At 38.2% G+C, this 12,609-nt stretch overlaps 1 protein-coding gene across 1 annotated transcript in view; it reads left to right on the top strand.

Annotated features, from left to right (window-relative positions):
- The window catches only part of Potea (POTE ankyrin domain family member A), a 77,556-nt gene that overhangs the window by 30,579 nt on the left and 34,368 nt on the right, over positions 1–12,609 (top strand). Inside the window, exons 19-23 of the mRNA XM_050146738.1 lie at positions 2,432–2,505; positions 3,010–3,097; positions 5,946–6,019; positions 8,090–8,255; positions 11,350–11,423. Of these exons, the coding sequence (XP_050002695.1) occupies positions 2,432–2,505; positions 3,010–3,097; positions 5,946–6,019; positions 8,090–8,255; positions 11,350–11,423 (476 nt within the window). The remainder of the gene's footprint in view (positions 1–2,431; positions 2,506–3,009; positions 3,098–5,945; positions 6,020–8,089; positions 8,256–11,349; positions 11,424–12,609) is intronic.

Here is a 12,609-nt window from a genome sequence, read left to right on the forward strand (position 1 = left end):
GAGAGCCCAATGTATGGAATTCTCAAAGACAAAGTCTATAAAAACTGGTCTAGTAAAAACAGATAGTATTTTTTTTAATATGTTGTGGAAATAGTCTGTAGGTATTATCTATATAATTTGTGTTTTGATTAACGTGCTTCTTAAGTCAGCGGCCCTAGTCAACCATGATATTTAGACGGCACCAGAAATTTACATATTGCAATAAAACAGCTTGTCTTAGTATCCATAACCAAAAGAATACATTTCATATTTATAGATCAGTTTCAGTTACATGCAAACACAATTGCTGACAAGAGCAAATCCAAATTTATATACTCTTTGAATTGATAACCTTTGGATGGTTTTTCTTCTGATTTGGTTATAATTATAGTTTTTTTCAGCATAAATTGTTTTGGGGGTAAGGCTTCACTTATGTACAATGGGCATGAACTGAAACCTATTCATCATATAGTTTATTAATTATTTTTTTACAAGAAACACACATTCATGAGAAATGTTAAATAAAATTTACCAACACAGGGAGATAGGAGAAAGGGGAAAGAAAGCAGCAATGGTGTCACTTAATTCTCATCGTGTTTCAAGAGAAAGCAGTGTCTAGCTGTTAGGGGTCCAACTTTATATTTACCCTCTTCCAATTATTTTTTTCTTAAATATTTTTCTGAGTTAGTATTGTTAAATGTTTTGAAACCTTTTATTACATTCAGGATTTCATGAGTTTGCAGTTTTGCATTCTACTTGATAATTTGTCTCTATGTTTGTAATATGCCACCCAAAAATATTGTCCTTCTCATATCTTAAGTTGATCTTCTTTGGTTGCAAAAGTGAGAAATGAATTTTCCCTTCAAATGTTAGTGTTCAAGCATCTTAACATTGTACAGTAAACATTTTTAAAAAAATATTTGATTGTATTTAATTGAAATTTTACATACCAATCCCATTCCCACTCTCTCCCCTCCTCCCTCTTACTTCACCTTCCCTTCATTTTATGCACTCACTCATAAGTGGATATTAGATACAAAGCAAAGGTTAACCAGCCTATAGTCCACAGCCCCAGAGAAACTAGATAACAAGAAGAACCCTAACAGAAACATACATGGATCCTCTGGGAAGGGTAAATAGACAAGAACTTATGAGAAAACTGGAAACGTGGGAGTGGGGAAGAAAGGAGGGCAGAGGAAAGGAGGAGGGGAGAAAGAGGGGAGGAAGAGAACATGAGGGAACAGGAAGGTCGAGATGAGGGAAGGACAGAGAGGGAGAACAAAGAAAGAAGTATCTTGATTGAGGCAACCATTATGGGACTAGCAAGAAACCTGGCACTAGGGAAATTCCCAGGAATCTACAAGGATGACCTCAGCTAAGAGCCTAAGCAATAGTGGAGAGAGTGTCTGAACTGGCCTTGCTCTGCAGTCAGACTGATGACTACCTTAACTGTCATCATAGAACCTTCATCCTGCAACTGATGGAAGCAGACACAGAGATCCGTAACAAAGCACTGACCTGAGCTCCCAAAATCCAGTCAAAGAGAGTGAGAAGTGATAATATAAACAAAGGGGTAAAGACCATGATGGGGAAACCCACTGAAACAGCTGATCTGAGTTAATGGGAGCTCACTGACTCAGAACTATACTGTAAACCTTAATGACCTATTTTTTTTCAGCCCACCTTTTCCAGCCCTTCACCATTTCTATGACTTTCTCATGCACTACTACTAAGATGATGTCTACCTCAATCCTCCCTATAATCTTAGACATATCTGCAAGCTGAAACTCGGTGGTGATTCCATTAGAATGCCTCACATCCTGTCTTACCGCTCTGGTCACTATATACTTCCCCTCTTGTTAATAGGCAAATCAACAATGCAATATCTGCTTACCCCTTTAAATTCCAGGGCCAGAAACCAGTCAAATTCAATGAATAATTTCAAAGAAAAACAAGTAAAATACTAATTTTGCAAACTCTTAAAAAATGTCACTTCTATACTGAAAAATAAAATATTTAGGCACAAACATTGCAGGAATGAGGGGTAACCAGGATAAAGATATGCCTAGAGGCTCTTCAGTGTGTTTTAGCAAATAGAGAAGAATGAGCACTGTGAAAATATGCGATTCACATGGACAATTTTGTTACTGAAGATGTGTTCATTTCTGTTTTTTGGAATAACGAGTGCATATATCTTTGGCACATATATAAAGGGATGAATATTTTTACTCCTATTGTCTATATGTAATATCTAGGAAGCTTTGATGATGACATTTATGTTCTGCATCAGAAAACATCTTGTTGAATATCAAGATTAGTTGAAAATTTTGTTGCAAAATGAAAATCCAACATTTTATTGTTCACTTTTGAAATTTTTGCATCTATGAGTTTGTAGCTGGTAGTGTTTATTTCACTGCTTTCTTGGATGACCTTTCACATATGTGCTCGTCAGGTGTCAAAACTGCACAGCTGAGGTCGGAGGAGGAGCAGACAGGAAGGTGTGGCAGTGGCAAGAAGCAGAGGAAGGTATTCAGCAATTTGAATTTTCACATTAAGACTCTCCTCACTGGTGAAGAGGGCTGTCCTACACTGCACAGAACTAAGTAGAAATGAGACCATCATCTAATATTTAATTTCAGTACCCTTCTTCCTCTTTAGTGCACAATATATGCTGACTTCAGTATCTATAATAACCAAGTGCCTAGACCTTATCCTTGAGTTTCTTGCATAATCTCTTCATCATTGCTCAAATTCCAACTACTTGCAAAGTAAAAACATAAACCAATGGACTTCTAGGTTCAGTCATTGTATGAAGAAATAGAGATGTTACTTAGAAAGTATAAATAAGGATCTATCTATCTATCTATCTATCTATCTATCTATCATCGATATATCTACGTATCTATGTTTATTTTTCAGGACATGCATCTTTTATTTATAGCTATTTGCTTTTAAAAAAGATGTTGTGATATTCTTGGAGAGTGGTTAGGAAATCTCTGTGCAAGTACTTACTGATTCTAATTTTAACAGCCTTTTTTTGAGCAACTTCAACTGAAATGGAACGTCCGAGTGTGTGTAAATCCTGAAGTACGTGTGAAACATGCTGCTGAAGAGAGAGGTAAGAACTCTATAGTTGAGGCAGGCAATGGTGGCACATGCCTTTATAAAGTCCCAGCACTCAGAAGGCAGAACAGGCTGATCTCTGTGAGTTCGAGGCCAGCCTGGTCTACAAAGCAAGTTCCAGTACAGGCTCCAAAGCTACAGAGAAACCCTGTCTTGAAACTTTCTCCCCGCAAACGAACTTTATAGTCATAGCAAGGAATGCCTGTTAAAACATGAAGATGGAACTTTGGTTACTTCATGTTGTCTCTTCACCAAAGACAACTGCCCAGCCAATATTCATGAACTAAAATCTAGTCTTTCATGACAGAAATCTGTATATTTAAGCTTCTGACAAAGTTACATCATTGAAAGTGTCCCTGAGAGAGCTGATATATGAACAGAAATACTAATGTCTTTACATATTATGAGAAATATTAAGAAATGGAATAGTGTTTAAAAAGATTAAAGTAAAAAAAAGTAAAAAAAGAGATTAAAGTAGACAAAGTTACAGGGATTAAATGAAAGGAGTCTTAGTGGTGTGTGTAGGAGAGAGTGTGCAAATAGATTCTTTACAAACTGAAGGGTGACTATTAGAAATATAGGGGGAATTATTATGAGGTAGAGGACCACAGAATATAAGAGCCTGAAATTAGAAGACACCATGTATCCTGCCTGCCTCGTTACTGGGAGGACGTTGGGCTGCAATATTTGGTCTTATTTATCTAGGTTTTCTTTGTGATAGATAAACAGCAATGTCCAGTCAAACATGTAAATACGTTAATGTCTTGTAATGTTACTCCTCCATCAATAATCCCTGCCTCTCTCTCTCATGTCTTATATACTCTTATGCTTTTTTGTCTCTACTTCCAATAACTTAGCGTTTATGAGTCACCTCAGACAATACCTGTGTATGATCATCACTGACATATTACTCTTCATCCTCCAAATCCTACATACACCAGCCTAGTAAAACCCCAAGAAATGATTATTAGTAAAATAAATATGATGCCAATTATACAAAAGATGATTTAACATTGCCACAAGTAGGACAAGAGTAAAAGAGTTTACAATCCAAGGAAATAATTGACAACTCCAATGAAAATTAAATGTTTGAAAAATGGAAAAACTTCTAAGGCAGTTAAAAGGAAGCCGTACATGCCGACCTGGAGAATAAGAACTACTATCCAGGAAGAATTCTGATACTGTGAAGTTTAAAAAATTTTTTTTAAAATTGATTTTATTGAGCTATACATTTTCTCTGCTCCCCTCCCTTTTTGTTCCCTCCCCTTCTATCTTCACCCATGGTCCCCATGCTCCCAATTTACTCAGGAGATCTTGTCTTTTTCTACTTCCCATGTAGATTAGAGATTCATGTATGTCTCTCTTAGGGTCCTCATTATTGTCTAGGTTCTCTGGGATTGTGAATTATAGGCTGGTTTTCTTTGCTTTATGTCTAAAAGTCACTTATGAGTGAGTACATACGATGTTTGCCTTTCTGGGACTGGGTTACTTCACTCAGTACAATGTTGTCTATCTTCATCCATTTGACTACAAATTTCAAGATATCATCATTATTTTTTTTTCCTGTGTAGTATTTCATTGTGTAAATGTACCACATTTTCTTTATTCATTCTTCAGTCGAGGGGCATTTAGGTTGTTTCCAGGTTCTGGCTATGGTTAACAATGCTGCTATGAACATAGTTGAGCACATGTCCTTTGGTATGATTGAGAATCTTTTGGGTATATACACAAAAGTGTTATTGCTGGGTCTTGAGGAAGATTTTCTAAAAAATCTCCATACTGACATCCAAAGGAGCTGTACCAGTTTGCACTCCCACCAGCAATACAGGAGTGAAGTTTTATAAGAAGGAAGAGGCTGATCAAAAAGTAGAGCAAAGCATTTCAGACAGGAAGGAGATAAGAAGTGTAAGACCTAATTTAGTTATGAAAATGTCGAGAAGCTGGTCGGTGGTGGTACATGCCTTTAATCAGGTGAATCTGAGGCAGAGGCAGGTGAATCTCTGTGAGTTCAAGGGCAGCCAGGTCTACAAAAGCTAGTTCCAAGACAGGCTCCAAAGCTAGAGAGTAAACCCTGTCTCGAAAAAAAGAAGAAAATAAATGTCTAAGAGATATTCCTATTCCTTTCCCCAGGTAGAGAGTAGTATGCAGTGTGGTGGTAGTGATTCCATGTGCTAACTTCTCAGGGTTTTTAATTACTGTCAAGAGACACCATGACCACAGCGACTCTTCTAAAGAAAACTTTTAATTGAGGTGTCCCACTAACAGTTTCAGAGGTTCAGTCCATTATCTTCATGAGAGGGGACATGGCAGTGGATAGGCAGATATGGTGCTGGAGGAATAGCTGAGATTGCTACAGCTTGCAGGCAACAAGAAGTTTACTGATTGTCACACTGAAAGAAACTTGAGCAAATGAGACCTCAAAGCCTCCCCACACAGTGACACACTTCCTCCAACAAGGTCACACCTCATTATAGAACCACTCCCTCTTTGGGGGTTATTTTCTTTCAAAGCACCACACCAACCCATTCTGTTTCCAAAGTCGGGCTAGTTTGTGTCTACTGGAATCACTTGTGCATGTGTCTTCCACATATGTGGTTAACTGTGACACAGTGCCTCTGCCTATGTGTCTGTTTGGAGTATGACTCTCTAGATAATTGTATTCATTTCCCAAGCCAGTAGATACCTACTTGAATATTGAGGTGAATCTAACCCTTTAGTTGTTAACTTAAAAACCCAGCTCTTTTTCATTTACTTTTCCAACATTTGTATCATCAGTTAAGTTGATGACGATGCTTGTGCTACTGTTTTAATGTCTGATTTTAACTATACCATGTGTCTCTCAGGAGTCACAACAGCACAACTGAGACCCAAGAAAGAACAAACAGGAAGGTTTGGCAGTGACAAGAAGCAGCGGAAGGTACTCAGGAGTTTATGTTTTCCTTTAAGATTCTTCTTATTGGTGAATGTTTAACACAGATTGAGTCAGTTACAAGTCACACTGTCTTAGAGAATAATGAAATCATGTCTAATCTCTAATTTTAGAACATTTTGTCTATGTTGCCATGCATAACATTTTCAGAATCTATAGCAGCAAACTCCTCCTTAGCCTCCAAGAATAATTAGGATTTTTTCCACAACCTTTTCTTATTGCTGGACTTCCATTCCTATAACATCTCACCTACAGAGGTAGACCGGATTTGAACTGGTGACCAAGCAATTTAAAGTATGAACAGTAGAGGAATGATCCTTTCTGAACCCAGTTAATGCTATGATGATCATTCCCAATGACTGAAAACTTTCTCTGATTTCCTACTAACCAACAACATAGTGGCACAGCAGAGGGTAAAAGTTTATTTTTCTTTGGACTCTTGCTGCTTTTGCTATCTCAGATGTGTGAGAGAACAGGTATGTCCATTGGACTCCACTAGCGATAAACAGAATGCCATACTCTAGAATGGGCCCTCTAGTGCTATGCTCCGTGTAATTACTTTTGAAGTTATCATGAATTCAATGATGGACATCAGCAAATGCAATGCAGTATTACACATGGACTTTGCTTGCTGTTAGAATAAATCGAGATGACATTCAGATGTAAGGATGAGACAAGGAATCATGGATAAGCTGGTGCACACCCGTGACTGTAGTGCCTAAGAAGCTGACACAAGAGGATCATCTCAAAGATTAAAATTAAATTGGTGTGAAAAATGAAGATAGAGCTATAGCCAGCCTGTCACCCTGTCAAACGCCCTCTGGTACTTAGAAAAGTATAAATGTGTTATATATGACAAAAATATTTAAGAAAAAAAGTATAGTCCTAACACAGAAGATCAAATTGGAGGTCATTAGCAATGTCACAGTAATGAAATGTTTCTTAGGTACCTTGCCCATGACAACAAGCAGAGGGGATAGGGGCCAGGGGGCAGCACAGTTTGGTTATGAGTGCATGGAGGTAGATTATGTGTTCTATACTCTATACCTCTTTGCTTTGGCATAACATTGTACACACTTTCAGTGCTTTCTTCTGTAGTGATTTAGAGGTGGTTTGGGACATCTCAGTATTGTGTTGTCATTGCAAAAGCCAGTTATCTAAATGGTCACCCATGTCGTGTTTAAACAACTTTGCTAGGCTTTAACATGTTCGTATGATTTGGCTACATTTGCTCAAAATGCTTCCATTATACAATTAGTTTTTAAAGTTCTTACACATCACTTCTTTTTAATACTTTATAGACTTTTAATAGTTCTCTCTTAATAGGAAAATCTGACATGGAATATTTAGTATTTTCGATCTCTTATTTAATTGTAAGGCAAAGAAGAATTTCAAACTTGGCCTGGTCTTTCTGAGAAGCCAGGTTTTTTTTTTTAAAAGATTTATTTATTATGTATACAACATTCTGCCTTGATGTATGCCCGCACACCAGAGCAGGGCGCCAGATCTCAGTACAGATGGTTGTGAGCCACCATGTGGTTGCTGGGAATTGAACTCAGGACCTCTGGAAGAGCAGCCAGTGCTCTTAACCTCTGAGCCATCTCTCCAGCCCCAGCCAGGTTTTTCTTAATTAAAAATTTATTCAATGTGCTTAGTACTTTAATTCCAAGAGGATCAAGTATAAGAGTATTCCGTTTATTCTTGACAGCTTACTTTATAAAAACTCACTCCCTTTGACATTTCTTCCTTTGACAGAAAATGTTTCTGTCTATGTAAATGTCAATGTCCCATCCTGTCACAGCAATAGAGGAAGATTTGTTTAAAAACCAGGTGGTCATGTGACGACTACATGTGCTAGTCAAGCATTCTGAAGCTCACTTTCTATTTAAACACACACAGTTCAGTCTCTTCTGTCTATGATGGTATCTCCTCTGGATGTCTCTGACCGGTTATCATATGAAGGAAATGCAGATGCGATGGAGAGAGTGTATGTTAGGATCTCATTACATATGTTTTTCTACAAAGCATCCTTTATTTATGTCTAGTTGCTTTTGATAGGAAGTCTCGACGTATCTTGGGAAGGCTTTAGGCAACCTCCATGCAGTTCCTTACCGATGTTCATTTTATCAGCCCATCTTTGAGCGACTTCAATCAAAGTGGTGTGCTCAAATATCTACGGATCCTGAAGAAAGCAGAGAAAACACAGGAGCTGCTGAAGAGAAAGGTGAGAATTCTGTTAATAAAAAGTCATTTGAAGCAATACGTATTAAAACAGGAAGATGGAGACCTTCTTTGCTCGTACTTGGAGACTCCAATTATGCTATCTTGGAGGAAGTAGTATAACAGTACATGACTTTGATCTTTATTTCCTAAGTTTCTAAAGGAGGTTGCATTGAAAGTGTTGGCGAGGGAGCTAAAGTAGGATTAAAACCATGGGAGTTTTTGTTAAAAATGATAAATTTGAGGAAATAGAAGAGTGTTTAGGAAGAGAAAATAAAGATTGAAATGGAAGTGATAACAAGCAGTAAATAAAGGGAAACAAGGTCGCGGCACATAATTGAAAGCATCTTTACAAAGTGAAAGCCAGTTGTATTATAAATATAGGAAAAATGTAAGACAGAAGCATTAAAGAGTCTAATCTAAGAGACTAAGAGTAGAATCAAGTCACCATGCCTCCTACACTCCTTACTACTGGTGAGCGTTAGGGTGAAAATATCAGGTCCGTCAGAGCCATGACGGAAGAAAGGTAACCCCCTGTGTTACCCAGCCATGAACCCTGTGAGCGTCAATGCCTGGCCTGACAATATGCGCCTACTGATGTAATAAGAGTAGACATATTTGAAGTGTGGTTACTCAAGATTTTGTTTAACCTGGGAAATTTTAGGACACGGACGAGTATTTACAGAAGAGGGAATGGAGATTGAAATGAGAGACGTTTCAGGGAATCCCAGGAAGGACACACGCAGGTGTTTATAGTGGACAACATGGACACAAGCTCTTTATACATGGGCAGCAGTGGTGCTGTAGATGTAGGGAGAGTACCAACGTGTCTAAGAGAAGAGCAAAACACCAACTTGTGTCCGTTTTCATCGCTGGGAAGACACTGGCATTGGAGCACCAGGCTTTTCAGAACCAGGTTTTCTTCCCCGTAGGTACACATATGCAACTGTGGCCAGTTGTACCTCTCCTTGAGTTAATGTCATGGACTGCTTGGCTCTGGTTATCCACTGTTTCTCTACCTCTCTGGTCCTGCCTTCCACATTTTTCTTTCACTTTCCTCATCCCTACCTTCCTAAATTCCCTCTTCAGGAGACACCTCAGATAATACCTGTGTATGAGCGCCACTGACGTGTTCCTTTCTATCCAACACATTCCAGAGCATGACTCAAGAGATAATTTTTGAGCAATATACATTATATACACACACTGCTTCTATAAAAGATGATTCCAAAATTGTCCCCCTTAGGCCAGAAATAAGAGTTGGAGCGCTCTCTCTCTCTCTCTCTCTCTCTCTCTCTCTCTCTCTCTCTCGTCAATAATTGCCTATAGTTCTTCATCCAGGGGCAAGGAATTTGAAATCCACCCCCATACACCTCAGGTCTTGTTTTGGCAACCATACTGTTTAGATTTTTCTTGGTGTAGCTTCCTTGTCACATACAGAAGATACAATCCCACAATAGACTCTCTGGTCCTCTGGCTCTTAAAAAATCTCCCTGGGCCATTCTTCTGTCGTATTCCTTGAGCCTTGGGCATATGGGCTGGGTTGTAGGGATGAGCTTCCCCAAGTCTCTCTGCATTTTGCCCAGTTGTGGTCTTCTGTAGTGATCTGTTTACTGTACAGAAAAGCGTCTTGGATGAGGGTGAGAGCTATACTCCTCTTTGGGGGTCAGTGTAAATGTTTATAATGAAGTTAGAAATTATACTAGTTTAGGGGTCCATAGTAGGTTGGCCTCCAGGTTCCTTGACCCCACAACCCTCAGGTAGTTGGCTAAGTTTAAAGTATCAGGAAAGATTTCTCTCTTGATGAGAGGCCCTTGTGTTTTTAATTAGACAGCTGTTGTTTATTGCCAAAGGATTAGTCTTCTAACTGCTTATCCAATATCAAATGGTATAATAGACACACTAGTAACAGAGCAAACTCAGCAGGTTGTATTTATAAATTTACACACACACACACACACACACACACACATTTGTAACAATAATAAAGAACAGGAGACCAGGAAGTTAAGATGAAAATAGTGAAGGGGTCTGGGATGGGCCCAAAGAGAGGGTAAAGAGGGGAAAAATAATGCAAATATAGTAAATAAATATAAAATAAAAATAATTTAATAAAAAGGAAAAGAGAGTTAGATATCTGAAGAAATAATTAATACCCCAAAGATAAGATAAAGTAAATATTTAAAAAGAATAATTCCTCTTTGGTAGCTAAGGGGAAAACATACATGTTGAGCTAAAGACTGACTGTAAGCTGGGCGATGGTGGCGCACGCCTTTAATCCCAGCACTTGGGAGACAGAGGCAGGCAGATCTCTGTGAGTTCAAGCCAGCGTGGTCTACAAGAGCTAGTTCCAGGACAGCTAGAGCTATTACACAGAAACCCGGTCAAAAAAAAAAAAAAAGGGAAGATGTCACAATCTGTGCTAAGTCTTTTAAGAAGGGAGCCATTTGCCAGAGTAGTAGAGTAAAGCATTTAGCATATGTTGCAAGTGTTAATTTAATGAGGTATGAGAGGTTGCAATTAAGAAAATGCCTGGTTGATTTTTAAAATTGAAAATAGTGTGTAGAGTGGCTGTATGGGATTCTGTGTATCTGTAAGTTCTGTTCCCAAAGTTGTGCTAGTTTCTGTTTACTGTAACCACTTATGCATGCATCCTACATGTGTGCTCAACTTCAACATCATGCCTCCTCCTCTGTGTCTAGTGTTGTATGAATCTCTAGATAATTACATTTCCCAAGCCGGTGAATATTTAAGTGAAAAATTGTTAAATTAAAAATCTAATTATTTCCCTAACTTAGTCACCGTTTTTGAAGAAAATATATCCTTAAGTATCCAGTAGATATGGGCATTCTGATGTCAAGTTATGCTCAGATATATCAGAAAAATAAACAGTCCTCTCACCGTACCTCCAGCTCCTTCTAAAACTTGTGATTGTCTTGTGTGTTTCAATAATTAAAATACAAAGGAAAATGAGAAAAAATTCCAATTCTTTGTTACTTCTTTTTTTTCAACTTTTTTTTTTTAAATCACTGGTTAAATAGATGAACTTGGTTTTATTTCACTGTTTCAATGTCTGACTACACGTATGTATTTTTTAGGAGCCACAACAGTACAACTGAGGCCGGAGGAGGAACAGACAAAACGAAATGGCTGTGATAAGAAGCAGCGGAAGGTACTCAGGGCTTGACATTTTTCTTTAAGGTTGTTTCCACCTGTGAACATTTAACACAGGCCAAAGCAGTTATATTCACATTGCCCTAGAGAACTGTGGGATCATATCTAATAAACCATAGCTACTTTTAAAACCTTTTGTCAACTGGACCATGCATAATGTTTTCAGAATCTGCAGTAACTAACTCCTCCTCAGTCTGACCCTTGGATTTCTTCCACGACCTTTTCTTATTGATATTATAGGAGTTCCATTACTATAATATCTTCTCTACAGAGATAGACCAGATTTGAACTGGTGACTAAGCAGTTTAAGATACGAACAGTAGAGGAATGCTGCTTCCTGAAACTGATTAATGCTATGATTATTCCCAATGACTGAAAATTCTAACTGGAGGATACATGAATACGGGGATCTATGTTGAGACATATTTCTTAAAATATCTCTTGACTCCAAAAAGACTGAACCTTGCAGACAAGTTAATAATATCCCTTGTGACCATTTATGACCATTATTTAGCCTAGTATCCTACTATGTGCTCAGCTTGTTTAAGCTTAATCCGTCTTTAAGAGAACAATTTAGCCAACCATGCTATGCTTTGGATTCCCCATGCAATCAGTTTTATAACCCGAGCTAAAGCACACCATCAGTTTTAAGCTATTGTATTATTCCATTCCCCTGGACAGAAAAACGTATGTGGATGTGTGTGTTGTGATGCTCATTTGTTGAGAGCAACCAACATGCTGACAGTAACCTTAAACAAGGAAAGTTCTGTTATGACAAATCCAGAGGAAAGGTTGTTGTTAGGGACAGAAACACAGAGACACAGACACAGACCAGACTCACAGAACAGAGAGACAACAGGCAGACTAGTAACAAACTACACATAGACAGAAGACACAGGGAAGGAAGTGGAGAATTTGAGTTTGGTCAAATTAACCAGAAGGGAAATTGCCTTCCGTTGTTTGTGTTCTTACAGTGTATGGACACAAATTGGCCCTTGGTGCGGGACACATTTCAGGAGCTTAGTTTATAAAAGTTTTTATGCGTCACCCCTTATTAATGCTTCCTATAATTTTCATTATTCTGTCTTAAGATTTAAAACTTGCATGGGATATGTAATTTCTCAAGCTCTTATTTAACTGGTAAACTAAGGAAGTTTTCCATATGACTTGGTCTCTCTGTGCAA

The sequence above is a fragment of the Alexandromys fortis genome, unplaced genomic scaffold (genome assembly GCF_014885135.2).
Source record: "Alexandromys fortis isolate MF-2015 unplaced genomic scaffold, M_Fortis_MF-2015_v1.1 scaffold_55, whole genome shotgun sequence".
NCBI lineage: Eukaryota > Metazoa > Chordata > Mammalia > Rodentia > Cricetidae > Alexandromys > Alexandromys fortis.